Source organism: Marmota monax, unplaced genomic scaffold (assembly GCF_021218885.2).
Source record: "Marmota monax isolate L192 unplaced genomic scaffold, Marmota_monax_Labrador192_F-V1.1 WCK01_AAM20220418_F8-fsc00047, whole genome shotgun sequence".
NCBI lineage: Eukaryota > Metazoa > Chordata > Mammalia > Rodentia > Sciuridae > Marmota > Marmota monax.
The window spans coordinates 12,897,089-12,919,735 of NW_026692072.1; the positions used below are offsets into that span (position 1 = coordinate 12,897,089).

The following is a 22,647-nucleotide window of genomic DNA, read 5'->3' on the forward strand; positions in this document are numbered from 1 at the left end:
GGGTTCAAGTCTCAACACCACATATAAACAAATAAATATATACGTGTCCATCAATAACTAATAAAAATTAAAAAAAAAAAAAGGCTCCATGATCAAGTGTCGAGTTCAATCCCCGGTACAAAAAAAAAAAAAAAGCAATATATCTTAGATGTATTTCTATATAAGTATATAAGAAGAGCCAAACAACAGCACTGTACCTTATCATAATACTGCAGCCTGGGGGAGGATACAATGTCCCCATCCTCTGAGCGGATCAAGCGATCTAAGAATTCTTCTTTGCCCACTTCTGATGCTGCCTGACAGAAACATTCCAAAGCCTGGAAAAAATTTAAAAAATGCAAAGTGACCTATAAAGTTTTAGTGATGTAAATCAGGTTCATATGCTAAGGAAAGCCAAAAGAGAAAGTATTTAAGATAGTATACTACTACTCAGTTTCTGCCACATATAAATTCTGATACATCATTTAATATTTCTTTAAATTTTTCTCACTTTTAATTTAAATGCTATTAATTTAAAAGGTAAACTTTAATAAGAAGACCAATGGATAGATAAGTAATAAAGCAAACTGTAGCAGCATGTGAACAACTACAGAATTTGAGTGGTGGCTGTATAACTATTCACCGTGAAAGTCTTCAAACTTTTCTGCACGTTTAAAATCTACAAAATAGGATATCAGGGGAAAAAATTAAAAATATAAACATTATCTTAACAAAAAAAGATGAACAAGCAAACAACAAACAAACAGATACATGAAAATGTGATTAATGAATAAATTTTATTTTGCTTTGGGGCAGAAAGGTCTTAATGTTTCGTCTTATTTTCCTAAACCCTAATAAAACCTGAGTGTAAGAAGCTAACCAGTCCTGATATTATGCCCTTCACTGGTACCAGTACAGTACTCATACGCTAAGGAACCCTTTTGTGGAGGACTCTGTGCTTCCCACCCCATAATCCAGATGAAAACTAAAACATTCTCCTTGCACTAGAGGTTATTCACCACTCAAATGCACTTTACCTTTTGTCCTTCGCCTGTAACTAGGTAACAACGTCCCAGCATAAATCGACAGGAACCAACATTGACTTGACACCAGGGATGTAGCAGTTGAATATAATCCTTAAGGACATAAAAGGTAGTTTTTGATTAGAAAATAAACACTACTTAAGGAGACAGTCATTTCTTCATAGAAGGAGAGAAGACACTATTTGATCAGTACAAAAGTTTTATTTCTAGAAATAATCTGGAGACTGAAGCCTAATTCTGTTAATGCATTCTTATATTAGGCTAGACACCTTAAGAAAGCATAGACAGCTGGGCATGGTGACTTGGAGCATTATAAGTTTGAAGCCAGCCTGGGCAATTTAGTGAGATTCTGTCTCAAAATAAAAAATTAAAAGGAATGGAGATGTAGCTTAGTGATAAAGTGACCCTAGGCTCAATCCTCAGCACCACACATACATATAAAAGAGCTGGGTGTGGTGGCACATACCTGTAGTCGTAGCTACTTGGGAGACTGAAATAGGAGGATTACCTGAGCCCGAGTTTGAGACCAACTTGGGCAACAGAACAAGTTTCTGTCTTAAACAAAACAAAATAATAATAAAAATAAACAAATAAAAACAAGCAAAGAGGAGTCCAGTAACACACACATGTAAATATATACATGTTTCACATCTTAGAAATTTTCCAATTTTTAATATTTATTGGTTCAATGACTAAAGTACAATAAAGGATTTCTACTAAGACAGTGATATGCTTGTTTTATATAAAAAGAAACTAATAAAGAGGATTTTAAAAAACCAAAAAGATATGAGAAAAAATTATATTACCAATAATACTACCAAGAGAGAAGTAGAGAATATAATTTTGGAGTGAATATTAATGAAATCAAATTTAATTTTTGCTGGGTGCCAAGCCTTTGGGAGGCTGAGGCAGGAGGATCTCAAGTTGGAGGCCAGACCCTGCCTCAAAAAATAAAAAGGGCTGGTATGTAGCTCAGTGGTAGCCCTGAATTCGACTCCCAGTACCAAAAAAAAAATTTTTTTTTTCAAGTTTTGCAGGGCATTGTGGTGGACACCTGTAATCCCACATTTCAGGGAGCTGAGGCAGGTGGATCCCAAGTTTGAGGCTACCTTTAGCAACTTAGCCAGACTCTGTCTCAAAATAAAAAATAAAAAGGGCTGGGAATATAGTTCAGTGGTAAAGCACCTCTGAGTTCAATTCCCTGTACTGCAAAAAAAAAAAAAAAAAAAAAAAACAAAAACAAAAATCAATTTTTGTGGTTCTTCCTAACAGTCCAATTAAAATGCAAACGACATTCACAAAGGAAAAAATTCCATTAATCCCATTCTTCAAAAGAGTGATTAAACCCGAAATGTTAAAATGAACTCACCTGCAATTGTACATACTGACAATTTCCCATCAAACATTCTAGAAAGAGACAACCAGGATTGCTAGGCCATCTAGTCACTGGATAAGGAGGTTTTTTTACTTTTTTGGTGAAATTTAACCATATATTTTGGGCATCAAAAGTCATGAAAGTCCACAAAATAGTATAATTTTTTAAAAAGAGCTGGGGGATATAATTCAGTGGTATAATACTTGCTTATGATTTATAAGGTCCCAAATTTTATCCCTAGCACCATAATACAAAAAACAAAACAACAAAAAACCCCTACAACCCAAACATGCAAAAAAGGAATGAGAACATACGTTTCTCCTACATTACCATGTAACATTAATATTCGACAAAAAGAAAAGATTATAAATAGCCATGCAGTATGAAAAGATATCTTGATCAGGTCAATGACAGACCACATATATGATGGTGGACCCATAAGATTTTACCATCTAGGGTGATATGTAGCTTTCTGAATTTTTCTAAGAACAAACGATGCTATTTATACATTGATGAAATTACCTAACAATGCTTTTCTCAGCACACAGACCCACTGTGAAGCAATACATGACTGTACAATATGAATCTTATCATTAGCTTAGAACTCAGTTTATTATAGGATAAGGGATGCAGTTTACTTCATCCCTGAACGGTGAACCGCAATTCAGCTGGTATATAGCAGACCAGTGGACACTTAGCACCTAAAATTGTGACTGGTATATGGAGTCACTCAACAAATATTTACCTGAGTGAATGTCTTAAAAGGGATCTAGAGGGGCTGTGGCTGTGGCTCAGTGGTAGTGCACTTGCCTGGCATGTTGAGGCACTGGGTTCGATTCTCAGCACCGCGTATGAAGAAATAAAGGTCTATCAACAACTTAAAAAAAAAAAAAGGGATCTAATGGGGCTGGAGTTGTGGCTCAGTGGTGGAGCACTTGCTTAGCGCGAGGCACCAGGTTCAATTCTCAGCACCACATATAAAGAAATAAAATAAAGGTCCAACTAAAAAGTATTAAAAAAAAATGTGTGTGCACCAATAAAATCTCACTCAACTCCTGATCAAAAATATAAAACAAAAATGGGGATATCTCAAAATAAATATTATAATCTTGTGCTAGTAGGGTAAGTACTCAACCTCATTAAAATCATTCCAGGGAAGGGGATGTAGCTTAGTAGTAGTGACTGCCTAGCACACAAAAGGCCTTAGGTTCAATCACCAGTACTGCGAATCCCTTCCCTACTCTCCCACCCCAAAATAAAGTAAGACAAAAAAACTTGATGCTGGGCTGGGGATGTAGTTTAGTGACAGAGCTCTTCCTAGTATAAGGCCCAGAGTTTAATTCCTACCACTGAAAAAAAAAAACAACAACAAAAAAAAAAACAAAGAAACAAAACTAAAAGACTATTACACAGGCAGAAAAAGAGGCTTAAACCAGATAGAAGACAACTTTCAACTTTTAAAGAAAAGGATACAAAAGCTGCAATAAATAATTGGTAACTGCAATAATTATTTCAGGCCAATTCAATCCCGTTTGGTTCAGAGGTGCCTTTGGTTGAGAGAAGAGATGAGATATAATCTGTTTTCTTGCAACTTCTTGGAAGAATAACTCCACAATTGTCTGAGGGCTAGATACTTGAAAAGAAAATGCTACAATCATAAACTTGTAATGGTAATATAAACTTTCAATTAAGATAGTCTATGAATTCACTATATATTTGTAACAAAGATTATTTATCATTTCAAAACAGAAAATGCACCATGGGTGTAATTGGTAGCAATATAAACAAAAGCAATTTGTAAACTGAAGTAATAAATAAAAGCAATGATAATGACTATTAAATCAACATTGCAAATTTTCATAGATCTCACCACCTGAAAGTGCCTTCCCTAGGACTTACATATAATAAACACAATCAGTCCTAAGATTTCAAGTTTTATTCCAAAACAGTACAAAATAAATTCTCTAGAGTAATGGTTTTCAAGGATGAGAGAGGACTCCTTTTAATTTGTTAACTAAGACTAGATTATAAAAGCTACCATTAACTTAGTAAATTTATAAATGATTAAATTAAGGGCTAATGCAAGTGAGAGAGTCTCTGGACAGGTGATCTTAAATTACCTTACTAAAATTTATTCTTATTTTTACCATGTATATCTATGGGATCAGAGCTTCATAGACTCTGCTACAACCAGGTCTTAGGCCACAGCTTCTCATGCCCTCTAGTGAAAGCAAAAAGCATGACCAACATTTCCATAGCAAAGATGGCAAAAGAACACATTAATAAATATGCAATAAACCTCCAAACCCAAATCAAATGTATACACAGTTCTTACCAAACTTGTTTGTCATTAAAGTACCAGAGTCAGTTAGTTCCAGTACTGACAAGTGTTGGAGATTAGACTCCCTGTGAGAAAAGAAAAAAAGGACAGCTTAGTAATTCTCCCATGCTAAACATTATGTCCACAAGTTTTCCTAAAAGGGACACCGTAAATTGTATATAAAAGCTTCTTTGAAAGCACAAAGAAAAAGCGAAAAACCAAAGGATTTAGATTATTGTCCATTATATTATTCAACGATGAGCCACAGCAAGCAGGATGGTTCATCTTACCAAAAAACCGAATCTTTGGCCGGGGATATAGCTCTGTGGTAGAATGCTTGCTTGGCACACCCAAGGCCCTGGGTTCAATGCCTGTACCACAGAGTGTTGAGTGGTGGGAGGACCAAAGGAAAAGTGAATCTTGTATTATTAGATTTTTTTTTCTTCCTTTGGTTATAAAAAAGTTCAGCATAATGTTTCCGTGTATGATCTAACTTTCCTTTTAGCTTCATCTCATTCCTTTGCCTTCAACATGATTTATCTGTATGTTACACATGCATTATTATAAAACACATATGTAATAAAGATGTGCATTTTTTATTTTCATCTTTTAAATTGCTTTCAACCTTTAGAAAATGGAGCATCTAAAAATTTTCTGAGTTGGGCAAGGTAGTGCATGCCTATAATCCCAGCTAACAAAGAATATTTGGGGGGCTGGGGCTGAGGCTCAGTGGTAGAGTGCTCGCCTAGCATGTGTGAGGCACTGGGTTTGATCCTCAGCACCATATAAAAATAAAAGTACTATGTCCACCTACAACTAAAAATATCTATATATTAAAAAAAAAGAAAAAAAGAATATTTGGGAGACAAGGCAGGATAATTGCCAGTCTGAGGCCAGCCTAAACAACTTAGTGACAGCCTATCTCAAAATAAAAAGTAAAAGGCTGGAGATGTAGTTCAGGGGTTCAATCTCCAGTACAGCAAAATAAAAAGTGAAAATTATCTTCAAGGCAAATTATTTGACAACATGTTTAAAAAAAAAAATTTGCAAGTGTTTGTTTGGCTTGGGAATGTGGCTTGGTTGTAGAGTATTTGCCTAGCAAACACTAGGCTTTGGGTTTGATCCCCAGCACTACCAAGGAAAACAAGAAAATAAACAAAACAAAATTAAAGAAAAACAGAAAAAATAATTAAACTCACAATTTATTTTAAAATAATTAGGAAAAGGAAACTCACAGTGTGTCCACTGGAACATCAGTTGCCAAGCACTGACTTCCCCACTTAATGAGGTAATAGGATAACAGCAGGGGAGCCGTCCGATGAAGCAGGTCTTGCTGAGCTTGAAAGAGCTGGCCAGCTCCCCAAATCACCTATGCATAATGGATGAGATGGTCACCACACAATTAGTCATGGTAACTCTCAAGTTTCAGGTGGAGTAAAATAAAATAGCATACATAGCTACAAAGGGCACAATATTTTACCTATTACATTCTGGGATAGCAATGGAAAAACGCCTTCCCAGATATAAACAGACCCAAAATAATAATAATAATAATAATAATCATCATCATCATCATCTTTTCTAAATTATGGGAGCTGATGATGAAAAGAAACTTTGATTAAATCTGTGGGCTCAGAATTACAGGGAACAGGGAAATCTAAATCTCCTTGTATGTTGCTGGTGTTAGGTAAAAATGGGTCTGATTAGTACAGGCAGATTTGGCAAAACTTCTAAAACCTAAAAGTGTGCATAGACTCTGACCAAACAATTCTAGTTCTTAGAATTCACTCTAGAGATAAAACCAAAGATGTACAGAAAGTTATACATATCGGGGAAAACCTGGCAGTAGTCATATAGAGAAATGGTTGAGTACATTAAAATTGCACTAAGTATAAATACAAAATAATGTGGGAAGACCGACGAGATTTACAAAAATGGAAAAATGAAAACAACTAGTTACAAAAAATATTAAGGGACATATCCTAATTGCACAAATAAAACCAAAAAACTATTTGCATAGAAAAAAAGAGTATAAAAAATAAAAATGTCAATAGTGGTTATTACTGGGTAGAAGATACAGATGAATTTTTATTATTTTTGCTTATATATATTTTATAGGAAAAGGCTATTATTTCTTTCTTGTTTCAAATTGTTTAATTATTGGTTTTTAGCTACACATTAGGATTCATTTTGACATAATCATACAAACATGGGACATAATTTGTTCTATTTAAGTCTCCAGTACTTTCCCTCCCCTCTTCCCTCCCAATGGTTCCCCCCTTCCCTCCACTCCATTGATCTGCTATTAATATTTTCTTTAACTAGTGTCTTATTGATGTACATGATGGTTAGATTCACTGTGGTATATTCATATATGTACATAAGAAAGTAGGTTTAGATTCATTCTGTCTTTCCCTTATCCTATTTTTCCTTCCACTACTCTACTGATCATTCTTTTATTTTTTTAATTCTTCCCACCTCCTGCTTATTTTGAATTAGCTTCTGCATACCAGAGATAACATTCCATCTTTAACTTTTTGGGATTGGCTTATTTCACTTGGCATGATAGTTTCCAGTTCCACCCATTTACTGGCAAATGCCATAATGTCATACTTCTTTATGGCTGAGTAGTATTCCATTGTGTAAATATACACTACATTTTATTTATCCATTCATCTGTTGAAGGGCTCCACAGCCTGGCTATTGTGAATTGTGTTGCTATAAACATTGATGAGGCTGTGTCACTGTAGTATGCTGATTTTAAATCTTTTGGATATATACTGAGGAGAGGAACAGCTGAAGGTTATTATTATTATTTGTAGTAAACTGCAAGAGATTAGAAACCCAGAAACACACACACACAAAAAAAAAACACTGTGAAGAAATGCAAGTATTTACACAGATCACAAAGAACTTAATAAGGGTTAACCCAAGTGACATACTCTCAGGACAGGATCCTTTTTTTCCTTGGTGTTCTTAAAAGTTTCTAACTTTTTTTTTTTTTTTTTTGAGTGAGGGTACTGGGATTGAACTCAGGGGCACTCAACTACTGAGCCACATCCCCAGCCCTTATTTGTATTTTATTTAGAGACAGGGTCTCACTGAATTGCTTAGTGCCTTGCTTTTTGCTGAGGCTGGCTTTGAACTTGAGATCTTCCTGCCTCAACCTCCTGAGCCACTGTGCCGGCTAAAAGTTTGTTCTTATTTTGGCCTGAAATTTTAATAATAGCAATGCATTTGAGTTAATAAATTCTGATTTTAAAGTATATTACTTCGGGGAGACCTATTGGCTTTTTGGCTCTTTATTCATTAACATGGATAATTTTAATCAGATTGCCAGGCTCAAATGAGATTACTGACTCAGAAACAAATGGGGTGTGAGGTTCTGGGTTGGCTCCTTAGCACTGGGGTGGGCAGTGGGGACACATATACTTTACTATGGGCAGAAAAGTAATTTTTAGTTTAGAACATCCAGTAGGTGGAGCAATCAGGATTTGTGATGGCACTGAAGTCTAGTAGTCTGAGAAGAATTAAGATGGAAAAGAAAGCACAGAATGGAGTTGGGAGGACCACAGAGGCAAACTTTATAACCTCAAAATTGTGCTTAGGGTAAGCCCTGGCCCAAAGAAAGAAAAAAATTGTTCTTCTTTTCTTCTTTCCTCCACACTAAAGGGTATTCTGCTATCACACCCAGGGTAATACTTATAATACCAGTTTTTGGGACCACCAATCTGAGAAAATTTTGTATTACTATACATTCAAAGGTTAATAACAAAGCAATCTGCTTCACATATATTCCTATTCTGTAACCTTAGATTATGACATTCATTTATATTTAACTCCACAAATATTTATAGAGCACCTAGTAAGGTCAACCATGGGAGATAAAGCAGTGAAGAAAGACAAGTCTCTACTTTTTAAGCTCAACAGCCTGCTGTATGCCTCCAGATCTCTGTCAGGTTTTAGATTTTGTAAGTGTTCCCTCAAACAGTACTTACTGCATCTCCTAGCCTCATCAGTAGTTGCTGTAAGATCAAGAGGTCTCGGCAGATCAGGAAGCGAGTACTAGCAATTCTATATACGCCTCTGCACACAATACACCCCGCTGAGCTACTACCATAGAGCTGGGAAAGATTCATTCGAACATTCAAAGGCTGAGCTATAATAAGAAGAAAAATGGAGTTAAATGTTATCACTCTTTTCTCGAAATCAAGAGACACATTTGTTGTTTTGTCATTTACCTGAATTGAATCCTTTTTCCATTTCCACTTCTGTTTCATAATCCATTTCCCGTATAAGAAGTCCAATGGCATGGACAGGGTTCCTAATCTCTTGCAGTTTACTACAGATATCTTCCATCACATTTTCTCTACAAGGAAAATTAGAAAATTCCGATTAATACTGAGAAGACATAAGACCTACACTCTGTATGTATGTATTGTAAGCTAAATGCTCTATGAAACAGGAAAACCAGCCCCATAATAAAGGAGTGGAGATCATCATTTTGGCTTACAAGATACTTCCACTTCACATATTAATTTTTCTTCACCTTTCTGCAAAACACAGATAAAATGAACATAAGGAAAATACTTTCTTTTTCATGAATATGTAGCTCACTTTAACAGGTGCATCATATTTAATGAGTCTGTTCCTAGGACGAGTGCAGTGGCGCATGCCTGTAATCCCAGTGGCTTGGGAGGCTAGGGCAGGAAGATCATGAGTTCAAAACCAGGCTTAGCAACAGTGAGGTGCTAAGGAACTCAGTGAGACCTTGCCTCTATAAAACACAAAATAGAGCTCAGGATGTGGTTCAGCGATTAAGTGCCCCTGAGTTCAATTCCCAGTACCAAAAAAACAAAAGAAAGAAAGAAACAAACAAAAACCCCCTGAAAACAGGGGCTGCTGATGTAATGTAAGTCAGTGGTAGAGCACTTGCTTAGAGCATGTTCAAGGTCTTCAGTCAAACCCCAGCACTGCAAAGGGGATAATACCTGTTTGGAATCAAGTATAATCACTAACTTCAAGCCATTACTTTGTAGATACTTGAACATCTAAAACCTCATGTTGGCACTAAAAATTGCTGAATTTCCATTAGGAAATACACTTTAGCCTAAATTCTCCTTACACGTCATTAGTGATCAAATCTTCCAAAATCTGTTCTGCAGCCTTTTCTGGAGACTGTAGGTTGTAACAACTCATTTCCATCATAACTGACATATCCATAGTTACAGACTCTCCAATCAACCGGAGGCATTTTATAAGACATACGACATCCCGAGCGACATCCACATCTATGAAGAAGAGGAAGTTAATAAAAATAACATTCCTGCCTCAAGCCAAAGAATTATCAAAGACTGGGGTTGTGGCTCAGTGGTAGAGTGCTTGCCTAGCATGTGTGAGGCACTGGGTTTGATTCCCAGCACTGCATATAAATAAATGAATAAAAAAGGTCCATCAACATCTTAAAAAATATAAGAACTATCAATAATATGTTAAAATCAGTATTAGTGGGCTCGAGCTATAGCTCGGTGGCAAAGCACCTGCCTAGTATGTGTGAGGCACTGGGTTCGACCCTTAACACCACATAAAAATAGACAAAATAAAGGCATTCTGTCCATCTACAACTACAAAAAATTTAAAAATCAGTATTAGCATTAGTTGCCAAGGTATCTGAGGTCTAAATGCCAAGGTATCTGAGGTCAAGATGCCCCTTCTACTTTTTAAAAAATTCTTAAAAGTTTTTTAATTAAAATTTTTTTTTTGTAATTGTAGATGGACAGAATGCCTTTGTTTATTTTTATGTGGTGCTAAGAATCAAACCCAGTATCTCACACATGCTAGACAAGTGCTCTGCCACTGAGCTCCAGCCTGTCCAACCTCTTCAGTTTAAAACCTACTACGAGGTAAACTGACCAAGACAAGTCACAATGGCAATCGAATTTTGCATGCAGTGAAATAAAGGATAGGGTTCACGTATGAAGGAATCAAATATAGACATAATAATTATTATTACCATCAGAAATGGTTGTCTCATCCTCTGTCACAAGGTTCTCATCAGACAGGAGATATAGATGATCCACTAAGGAGGAGGGCACAAGAAAAGACAGGTACCCCTGGAAACACAAATCTTTCAGTTATATTTGTTTCAGTGAATTTTGAATGAATAAAATAAGTGATAGTCTATAATGTATCATGTGGAGCAACAAATCATGTTGTACATGGTACATATGTATAATTTTATCTGTCAATTTAAAACATTTAAAAACATTGAAAGGAGCTTGGGTATAATTCAGTGGTAAAGTGCTTGCCTAGCATGCATGAGGCACTGAATTTGATTCCCAGCATTGCAACAGGAACAAAAATTGAGATATGAAGTGTGACTCTTGTGAGAAAACACCAGACAAATTCAAATTGAAGGACACTATAAAACAACAAAAGGTATTGCCTTCTAAAAAATGTCAGTGGAGGAGCTGGGATTGTGGCTCCGTGGTGAAGCACTTGCCTAACACGTATGAGGTACTGGGTTTGATTCCCAGCACCATACATAAAAATAAATAAAACAAAGGTATCGTGTCCATCTACAACTAAAAAAAAAAAAAAAAAAAAAAAGTCAGAGGGCTGGGGCTGTAGTTTAATGGGAGGGTACTTTGGTCAGCATGTGTGAGGCACTTGGTTTGATTCTCAGTACGATATGTAAATAAAATAAAGGTCCATCAACAACTAAAAAATTTTTTTAAAATAAGTCAATGGAATGAAAGACAAAGACTGATAAGAGGTCTAAGATTAAGCTAAAGAAATACAACTAAATACATGTAAGATCTTGGATTGGACTTTGACTCAAAAACAATTATGGGCACAATTGGCAAAAGTTGAATATAAACTATATAATATTATATCAATATCAAACTGCCTAAGTTTTAAATTTTATCATAGTTAATTTAAAACAATATCCTTGTTCTTAGATACACACCAAAATATTAAGGATAAGGAGACATGATTTCTACAATTCTCAAGAGGCTCAGGAAGAAAAAAATATAAAATATAAAATGAAGAGCAAATGGCAGCAGATGTAGCCCAGTATAGAACACATGCTTAGCATGATTAATCTAGGTGAAAGGTATGAAGAAATTCTTTGTTATTCTTATAACTCTTAAGATTGCAATTACTTCAATGTAAACAAATAAGGGGGGAGGGAAAGTTAAAGTACTGAAGATTGAAATGAAGCAAACTGTATTACCTACAAGCATGAATGTCAAAATGAACCTCAATATATAACTACAAAGCATAAGAAAAACATTTAAAAAGTAAATAAATAAAATAGAAAAAGCAAACAAAACACAAAAAGTATAGTTAATAATGAAGAAGACTATTAAATACAAATGAAGTATAATTTAAGGGAAAAAAATTACAAACACAAAATCCTAAAAGATAAATACACTTAACAAATATTCTGAAGACCCACTGAACTATCTAAAAAAGAGCTCTTGTGTATGCTTCAGCTCTCTTACTTTTTTCAATAGGCACACCATATTTGTGTGAGGATTCAAATGTAGGGCAAGAGGCTGGGAGAGAGCTTCTTGGTACTGAAGACAGCAGGCGTAGAATTTGCACCAGAATTCCTGTTGTAAATTTCGAAATGCCTCCCGGGAGAATTCATACTCTGTTACACTTCCTTGGAGCTGGCAAAGTAGAAACAAAATTAAACTCTTGGTACCATTTGGGATCAAACAACATAATCATCCAATATGATTTTACTAGCTATAGCCAAAGGAATATTCTTTATACATTAAATGCCAGAGACTATACAACTATACATCTAATTCTCTAATTATAAGGTTTAGACACTTATACTTTCTACTAAACAAGGTCAAGTGAACAATTCTGACAACTCCTCAGTGCCCTTCTTATATAAAGATGAAAAAAAATTTTTTTATTTACCGGAAATCTCACCTCACTTTCAACAGCTAATGTAACTTCTTTTTTTAGTTCACTCCACGAAAGATCCAAATTCCTCTCAGTTCCTCGGCAGAAAATCTAAAATTAACAGACATTTTAGAGTATTACAGTCAAAAATAGATGAAAAATACTCCAGCACAAAAATACTGAAGCAATGTACAACTATATAATAGAGAAAAGGCATGCCTAGAGTATTCTTTACATTTAACACTAGGCAAATAATTTCTGAAAAGATATTATAGCAATTGTGAAACTGTTTCTAGAATAAACTAGAAAAATACACGAATCTTCTGGGCAAGATTTAATCCCAGTAACACAGGAGGCTGAGTCAGGAGGATCACCAAGTTTGAGGTCAGCCTCAGCAACTTAGCAAGGCCCCTGTCTCAAAATAAAAAGGGATAGGGATGTGGCTCAGTGGTTAAGCATCCCTGGGTTCAATCCCCAGTGCCAAAAAAAAGACTGGCACAAGGTGAGCTAGAATAGTGGGTGTAACTCTACAGGACTGATTTGATAAATGACTTAAAGATGGTTTAATGTCTCATTGTCTAAGAGATAACAAGAGAAGTGGTTGAGTTTTTAATATATGCAAAGCAAAAAAGAATAATTATTAATTATACAATATAGCAGTAATAAAATCACAAAGTTTATTAATGAAGAAGGAGTGCTAATGAGATGAAAGAAAAAACACCTGAGGAGAAAGTAACTGTGTCATCCTCAAGTTTTATCAGAGATAGAAGAAAATTCTTAATGAATATACCTAGAAGAAAAGTCAAGGGCCTAGAAATAGTATCACCTGAGCTAAAGTTAATATGTTGTGTTTAGTCTAAAGAAAGATAACATGTCAAGGTTCTTTTTCTTTTTTCTTGGTACTGGTGATGGAACCCAGAGGTGCTTTACCACTCGGCTACATCCTCAGTCCTTTTTATTTTTTATTTTGAGGCAGGATCTCATTAAGTTGCTGAGGATCTCTCTAGGTGGCTGAGACTGGCCTTGAATTTGAAATCCTCCTGCTTCAGTCTTCTGAGTCACTGGGATTACAGGTGTGTGTGCACGCATTTTATTGAGTTTCTTTCTTAGTTGTCGATGAACTTTTATTTTATTTATTTATATGTGGTGCTGAGAATTGAACCCAGTGCCTCACTCATGCTAGGCAACGCTCTACCAGTGAGCCACAACCCCCGACCCTCATTCTAAATTTCAAAATAAAGAACCCACTAAAAGGATGGAAAACAAATTCAATCCAATTCTTGGAAGAACTTTTAGAAGACAGTTTGGGAATAATAACTCACATAAGAACTAGTAAGAAACTTGTCAAGGGAGGAAGACAATCAGAGGCCTCTCAGAGAAGTCTCAGGCATTTTTGCTTCAAGTAGAAAGTCAGAGTAGGACACTCTAAGGTTATCTTTCAATCCTATGAGTGATTATTGTTTTTTAAATCCATAAAGTTAAATCTCAATTGAAGGAAGCTATGTAACTTTAAAGAATGCTTTTTAAAGCATTAAGCAGCTTTTTAATCTTGTGAGGCTGAAGTTAAAATTTTTTGAGTCTTCTTGAAATGAACCAAGTCACACCTTTTCTATAGTAACAAAAGGGTAACAACAGAGTGTAATTGAAACTAACTAAAAACCACTTTGAATTTCTTTCAAGTATAGAGATTACATGCAGTGTAGGAGGTACCTTTTTACAATAGTGTGGGTCCAAATATCTCTTTAGACCTCTGGTATGATTCACTAGTTTTTGGGAAAGCGCTTCCTATTCCCACCTCTCTGCTAGAAGTCTTACTTAATGGAAAGAACATTTAAAAAAAATTACAGTAGTATTTACAAAAAAATGTTGAGTTTTTAATATATGCAAAGCAAAAAAGAATAATTATTAATTATACAATATAGTAGTAATAAAATCATAAGGTTTTAAGTAAACATTAAACACTTTCTTGCCAACCTGTAAAGCTTTACATAAAGCTGCATTTATGAATCGTCCTGGTGTAAATAGACTCCGCAAATACATTTCCTGTTAGAACATAAAAAAAAAAAAAATTAACATCATTCTGAAAAAGATAAAATTTGCAAAATGTTGTAGAATCCAAAATATTTACAGCAAAGTCTAAATTTCCAGTATACGAAATGGACATTTGGCCCTTCTCCCTGAAGGGCACTAAAGTGAAAATGACAACATTTTTGGGTCAAACATGGCATATTATACTGAAAAAGGTGTGCCCTTGTATAGTTCTTCATTGGGTTTCATTGGAAAACAAGGCATGTCAAGTGCCAATCTTAAATGAAAGAGGCAAATCCAATTTATTGGCGATATGCATTGGTAAGAGACCAATTAAACTAGGTTGATTTCTGCACCATCTATAAAAGTACTCTTTTTTATGGCTCACATATAAAGAAAACTATAATAATAGGCATTATATATAAATAAAACAAACTGTAAAAAGCTCACAGAAATGGGACAATGAAGTAGAGAGAATAAATGGAAAAATTTCATGTTGCTTGATATTTTGACTCAGTCTCATGAACCACATTTACTCAGAAGAGGTGAATCTGATTGACCTTCATTCGTTTCTTTCCTTCTACTGAGCTTCAGGTAGATAAAATGACCAAAATGAAGGAGAAAAATAAAGATAACAAAAATCAGCATGTGACTTTGACTTTCCGACAAAGTCAAATACTAGTAGTTAACAGGAATAATTAATAACTTTTTGGAATTAAAAATTTAGTGATGTTCAATTTCAGATAGTTAAAGTGGGTGTCTTCACTCCTACACAATAGTCATTGTTTCAGACTTAGGTCCATAGGCTTTAATGACATTTTAACACTAAGGCAGCAACAAAAAGCTTTTTCCTTCATTTATCCTGGGGGTATCTTTGAAAAATGGGGAGACTCTTGTGTTCTTTATTGTTTTATCTTCTAAAATTATTATTTTCCTAGTGAACAGTTCTATCAGAATTTATCTTATTTCTAAATAAATGGTAAATATTTAAGGAGGTAGAAATGCTAATTACCCTAATGCTAATTACATATTATATAAACGTATCATTATCACAATGTCTTCCACAAATATGTAGAATTGGTGTCAATTAAAAATACTCCAAATTAAAAGAAAAAATTATCTTATTATCTTTATCCTAGGTTATGTGCACATAAAATGACAGATGTAATAAACCTACCATTTGTGCCCATGCAGAATCCTTTCCCCTCAATTTATTAACAAATCTCTTTATCTTTTTTGGGGGGAACCATTCCTCCCCTGCCCATACTCAACTGACCTCACCAGTCCTGCAATGGCAAAGCCCAGGCTGGACTTGTGTCCCATTGTAGGCCAGAACATCTTACTGCTTCTGATCATAGTGACTACATCAGGAAGTAGCACACAACTTAAGCTAGACCAGAGTTTCACCCCAAGAATATAGTCTGTAGAATTGAGACGCTGCTCTTTCCCCCTGGGGCTGCTAAGTTCACAGAATGCAAGCCCACTCAGGAGAGGGGGCATACTGAGAATATACCCAACCAGGAGGGAAGCAGAATAAAGAAGAGAGACCAAGGCTTGAAGTCACTGAAACCTGGTTGTTCTCAACTTTTAGCTGCACAAGTCAATCCTTTCTCTTTTTAGCTTTAGTCAGTTCAAGTCACCTGCAGCTGAAAGAGCTCTAATACAATTGGTTCTTCTTAAAATAATAAGGATAAATCATTCCCTAACATTACACTTTAGTGTTACTTACCCTGGGGTCTTGATCATCTCTGATGACAATTTCTTCCTCTGGCAAAGGCTGCATAAAAACTGGATTCCACTGACCTGCAACATTACTACAGACAAAAATCCAAGTTTACACAAAAATAAATTTATGCTGTTGGCAACATCTGGGCAAGGAAGGCCTCATCAATGGAATCCCTGCAATCAACCATTCTGCCTGATCAATTCTATTAACAATAAGTATGTTTTGCCACAAAGAGGAGGAGGAGGAATTCTTAGCAGAATCTGGGTTTTAATTTTTTTTTCCTAAAAATACTTTTTAGTTGTCGGTGGACCTTTATTTAATTTATTTATTTATATGTGGTGCTGAGAATCAAACCCAGTGCCTCACACACACTAGGCGAGTGCTCTACCACTGAGCCACAACCCCAACCCCTGAAAATGTGTTCTTAATTACTTTTAATAGGCACCTTCCTGAAATTAAAATTCTAAACACAAATCTACAAATAATAGCCAGAATTTGTTCTTTGCTAGATATTATGCTAGATGCAGTTCCAGATATTTCTCATGTATGCCTTATGATCGCGTTCTTTTTGGTACTAAGGATTGAAGCCAAGGGCATTTTTATCACTGAGCTATTTGCCCACCCCTTTTTTATTTTGAGACAAGGTGTCACTAAGTTGCTGAGGCTGGCCTCCAACTGGGAGTCAAGATGTGATGCCTTATCACTGCTACTAAGTTGTACAATCAAGGTTCTAACTCTGTTCTGGCTCTATAGCCCGTGGTTTTTTACTACTCTGAATGCCATTTACAAGGACTATTCTCATATTTTTGAGTGGTCAATCTGGGGGCAACCATTCCAAAATTAGTCTTGAGGGACCTGGAGTGTTCAATTAGTTCAGTGGTCTTCAAACTGTGTTCCAGGGAATCCTCTAAAGTGTTTCAGGGGTTACATAAGTGTTTGCTTAAAACTTATTTTCTAAAATGTATTTATAATCACAATTTAATTTATAAAATTTTAAACTTATGTCACATACATTAAAAATATTAACTGTCAAATATAAAAACATTAAACATTAAAATATTAGATGCCAAATATATTTAATATTAGAGATTATTAATACTAAGTTATATTAATATTAACTTTATATTCATAAAATACCAGTTTTGCATTATATATTAGAATTCTTTTTTTCTGAGGAAAAAGTTTTTTTTGTTTTAAAAAGTTTGGGAAATACTCTGCTTGTCCAATCTATTTCTCATCTCATGATGAGGAAATTGAGTGCGCAAAGAACAACAAAGAAGTACTGGCCATAGCAAGGTTAGCTGGTGAGCCCTTGCTTTGAAGTACACTTCCTGATGAATTGGGCATGGTGGTGCATACCTGTTAATCCCAGCTGCTCAGGAGGCTGAGGCAAGAGGCCTGCAAGTTCAAAGCCAGCCTCAGCAACTTAGTGAGGCCGTAGGTAACTTAGAAAGACTCTGTCTCAAAATAAAAAGTAGAAAGGGATGGGGATGTGGCGCAAAGATTAAGCACTCCTGGGTTAAATTCCCATACCCTCCAAAAAAGAAAATTTCCAGATGATAAGTATTTTGGGAATGTGTTCTCTCTTCCAAGAAATATGATATTTTCTTTATCTTAGTCCAACCCAAAGTATCCCTATTTTGTCCTAAAGCCAAAAGTAACAAAATAAAACAAAATGCAAAAGAAAGTACTTCAGAAAATAAGAACAACAGGCAAACCAAGGTCAGAATCCTTCAAATGTAGACTTAAACAGCTCTCTTGTCCTAGCATGAAAGTACTTGTGGTGAGGAAGGCTGACAGAGTTAAGGGACTCATACTGTTCAAAGTTGATGTATTTCACAATTGTCTGGTTCTCTACATCATGCCACAGGGCCCAGATATCCGTGGAGGTTAAGGCAAAGTCAATCAATGTCTCCTAGAAAGAAACAGGAAGAAAATGGAAATAGGAAATAAGAAAGAAAAGGCAGTAGTTCATAATAACTTAAATTGGTACTGTTAAAGAGAAATAAATGCATAAAAAACAAAACATGGTACCCACTACATGAATTTGATAAACCCTAATCAAAATTTGTTTCTATACATCATAAAATTTTCCATTTTAAGATTACAATCCCATTGACACACAGTAGGGTCAGCCAATATCTCTTCGTTTTGTTTTTTTGGTACCAGGGTCTTGCTAAGTTGCTTAGGGACTTGCTAAATTGTGGAGGCTGGTCTTGAACTTGTAATCCTCTTGCCTCAGCCTCCTCAGTCACTGGGATTATAGATGTATGCCAGTGTGGCACTAAGCCTGGCATTTCTTTCTTTTTTTTTGGGGGGGTGGGGATGAGGTCTTATTATGCTGATCAAGCTGGTCTTGAACTCCTTGATTCAAGTGATCCTACAGCCTCAGCTTCTCGAGCAGCTGGGACTCAGGTATATACCACCTTGCCTGGCTATGCTTAAGTTAATACTTCTTTGTTGTACTTGGAAAATACAAAAAAGATGAATCAACCTACCTGAGAAGTGAATAATGAGGAAATGTGATCTAGACTATAGCGGTTATTCTCAGTGCTCACCAACTGGAAAATGCAGAACTGAAAAATACAAGTTGATAAAAAAAAATAATCAATATGCTACTTTTCTAAAGCAAAGGTTATCAGTGTTCAAACAATTTATTGAAAAAAATGTGGTTAAAATATATGTAACATAAAATTTACCATCTTAATATTTTTTTAAATTTACTTTTTATTGTTTCTTTTTAATTATACATGACAACAAGATTTTGATATAATTATAAAAGCATGCAATATAATCTGTTCTAATTCAGTCCCCAGCACTTCCCCTTTCCTTCCCTCTACTGATCTTTCTGCTACTTACTGATAAGTTTCTTTCTTTTCTTTTTTTTTTTTTTAATTAGTGTTTTATGGGGCTGGGGATGTGGCTCAAGTGGTAGCGTGCTCGCCTGACATGTGTGAGGCACTGGGTTCGATTTTCAGCACCACATAAAAATAAAATAAAGATATTGTGTCCACCTAAAAAAAACTAAAAAATAAATATAAAATAAATAAATAAAAATAAATTAGTGTTTTGTGGATGTACATGATGGTGAGATTCACTGTGGAATATTCATATATGTCTTTCTCTATCCCATCCCTCCTCCCTTTTCTTCATCCCCCTTTGTCTATTCCATGGTTAACCTATTTTTTGTGGGTGTTTTTTGTGGTGCTGGGGATTGGACCTGGAATTTCACATATGCTAGGCAAGTGTTCAATGACTGAGCCATGTCCTTAGCCCACATCTTAACCATTTTTAAATTATAGTTTAGTAGTGTCACATACATTCACACAGTTGTGCAACCAATCTCTGGAACTCTTCTCACCTTGAAGAAATGAAACTCTATACCCATTAAACAATAACCTCCCCATCCCCTCCATCCCTCAGCCCTCAGAAACCACCACTTTTTGATTGTATGAATACAACAACTTTTGCTATCTCACAGTCATGTAGTATTTGTCTTAATCCTTCCTTTCAAAAGCTGTAATACTCCATAGTAGGTATACACCAGATTTTGTTTATCCATTCATCCACTGACAGACATTTGGGTTGGTTGACTTTGCCTTTTGGTTATTGTGAATAATTTGTGCTATGTCTATGGTTGTAAAAACCTCTCTCTTTTAAGACCCTGCTTTCAATTCTTCTGTTTATAATTTTATGGGTTTTTGTTTTTTTGAGTAACTACCACAGTTTTTCACAATGGCTGCAGCACTTCAATTACCACTAGCCTCTTACAGTGTTTCAGTTTCTCTGCATCCTTGCCAACACTTGTTATTCTGTTTCCTATAATAGCCATCATAAATAAGTATGGTATCTTATTATGACCAGAAGCTTATTAAGTTTATATTTTTATCAAAGTACCAGAAAGAATTTTAAATATGCAAATAACACAAAGCAAAACTAGTGAGTTAATCTTTATTAAAAATAAATCCTACTGAGCATGATCATGCATGTCTATAATCCCAGCAGCTCAAGAGGCTGAGGAAGGAGGATAGCAAATTGAAAACCAGCCTCAGAACTCAGCCAGGCCCTAAGCAACTCAGCAAGACCCGTGTCCCTAAATAAAATATAAAAAATAACTGGGGATTTGTCTCAGTGGTTAAGCACCACTGGATTCAAACTCTGGTATCAATCAATCTGGTATCAATCAATCAATTAAAAAATAAATATATAAAAAAATCCTACGGCTTGAGGTGTGGCCATTCATGAAATCCTAGTTTTAATCCCTAGCCCCCTCAAAGAAAAAAATACTATGAAATAATTCATGTTTAGTAGTTAACTTTGCTGCCAAAAAAAAATTTCAAAATCAAAAATAATATTCAATGAGTAATTTTAGATACGTATTTTTTACCGTGCACTAACAGTGATGATGACCCTTTCATTTTAACATAGGCAACTGGTCACAAGAAAGTATTAAAAATAAACAAGAAAATTGCTTTTTGAGAAAAAAAAATGAGTATATGAAATATGAAAAATATACAGGTACAGCTCAGTGGTAGAAAACATGCTTTAGCATGCAAGAGATCCTGGATTTTATCCCTAGCACCAAACAATAAAAATAAAAACACAAATAAGCCAAACAATCAAAAAGCCCCAAATTATTAGAGTTCATTAGTTCATCAATTGTAGTGTCATAGTAATGGTAAATATGTTTCATGAAAATCTTTTCCTGCTATGTCTTGTTATGAATACATATATCAGGTAGCAATGAAACCCTTTTTCCTTTCTTCTTCTTCTTTTTTTGGTGGTACTTGGAGCTAGGACCCAGATGCACTCTAAAACTGAGCTACATTCTCAGCTCCTTTTATCTTAATGAGACAGGGTCTCATTAAGTTGCCCAGGCTAGCCTTGAAGTTGTGGTCTTCCTGCTTCAGCCTCCAAAATATTTCTTATAGATTTTAGCCACACACACACACAAAATGATGGAAAATGCTGACTCAGTGCAGTGCTTCTCAAACTTGAAAGAACTGTGGGAAAGAATGAGTCTGTTTTTTAATTTCTGAAGTTATAACTAACTTCAAGTATGCATGTCTGAAAAATTTCTAACCACATAAATTTCTAAATGCTGGGTGAGGTGGTCACCCCTGTACTCCCTGAGGCAGGAGGGCCCAAAAGTTCAAGGTCAGCTTCAGCAACATAGCAAGACCCTGTCTCAAAAAATAAAAAGGTCTGGGGGTATAACTGAGTGAGATAAAGTGCCCCTGGGTTCAATCCCCAATACTGAAAAACATCCATTTTCTAAATACTTCCTCTCACTTCCTATACTTATTTCACTGCAAAAAGGTAACAAAGAATTTGTGGCCCAGAACTGTTTCATGAACCACACCATAGTGCTGCAGGGCTCCTATCTGAGATGTTTATTACTGTCTTAGAAGACACAATGCTGGGAGGGACTAAATTAATTCTTATTATCAGAATCAGGATTCAAAGAAAAACAACCAGAAACAAACCACTGACTACCAGCTTTTGTGAAAAGGAAGAAGAAAGAAAAAAATTATAGCCAGGTGTGGTGGCACATGCCTGAAATCCTAGTGACTGGGAGGCCGAAGCAGGAGGATCGAAAATTTGAAGCCAGCCTCAGCAACTAAGGGAAAAGCCTCACTAATTCTGAGGCTGTCTTAAAATAAAAAAATAGAACAGACTGGACATGTGACTCAGTGAAGTGCTTCAGGGTTCACCTCCAGTATCCACTCCCAAAATTGCAAATTGACTATAATCTGAATAGATTAGTTCTGCTATGTGGCTGCCAAAAAACCTACTCTAATTTTAGGCTTCATTAATTTAAGAACTATACTGCTCAAAGTAAAAGAGGCAATGGCTCAGCTCTATTTGATATACTCCTGGTATACTACATTCAAATCTGAGTTTAACTCCATTAGAGCAGTGGTTCTCAAAATACGGTCCACAGGTTCCTAAGGGTCCCTGAGACCCTTCAGGGGTTTGGTGAAGTTAAACCCCTTTTCAAAATAATACTTCATTACTTGCCTTTTCACTGTGTCAGTATTTGCACTGATGATGCAAAAGCAATAGTGGGTACATTTACTGGTTTCTTTTTCTACTTCACAGTACTGGGGATTGAATTAAGGGCTCTGAGTACACCAGGCAAGTGCTCTACCACTGAACTACACTCCCAGCCCAAATTACTGGTTTCTTAACATGAATCAAAGTTGTGGCACCAGACTGAACCCCCTGGCGTGATAAAAACACTATCAACAGG

The 22,647-nt window shown here is 35.6% G+C and overlaps 1 protein-coding gene across 2 annotated transcripts in view; it reads right to left on the minus strand.

Annotated features, from left to right (window-relative positions):
• Window positions 1-22,647, minus strand: part of Nup160 (nucleoporin 160) — a 58,288-nt gene that overhangs the window by 19,317 nt on the left and 16,324 nt on the right. The window contains exons 8-23 of one of the 2 annotated variants that reach the window (XM_046458208.2): window positions 18,893-18,970; window positions 18,212-18,309; window positions 16,398-16,482; window positions 14,615-14,683; window positions 12,668-12,751; window positions 12,226-12,396; window positions 10,731-10,830; window positions 9,843-10,008; window positions 8,959-9,086; window positions 8,716-8,876; window positions 5,953-6,086; window positions 4,733-4,803; window positions 3,871-4,030; window positions 2,392-2,461; window positions 1,017-1,115; window positions 198-317 (exon numbers count right to left, since the gene is read on the minus strand). In XM_046458208.2, the coding sequence (XP_046314164.1) occupies window positions 198-317; window positions 1,017-1,115; window positions 2,392-2,461; window positions 3,871-4,030; window positions 4,733-4,803; window positions 5,953-6,086; window positions 8,716-8,876; window positions 8,959-9,086; window positions 9,843-10,008; window positions 10,731-10,830; window positions 12,226-12,396; window positions 12,668-12,751; window positions 14,615-14,683; window positions 16,398-16,482; window positions 18,212-18,309; window positions 18,893-18,970 (1,794 nt within the window). Of the gene's footprint in view, window positions 1-197; window positions 318-1,016; window positions 1,116-2,391; window positions 2,462-3,870; window positions 4,031-4,732; window positions 4,804-5,952; window positions 6,087-8,715; window positions 8,877-8,958; window positions 9,087-9,842; window positions 10,009-10,730; window positions 10,831-12,225; window positions 12,397-12,655; window positions 12,752-14,614; window positions 14,684-16,397; window positions 16,483-18,211; window positions 18,310-18,892; window positions 18,971-22,647 lie in introns of both variants that reach the window. The other variant, XM_046458204.2, reaches the window with a different exon arrangement.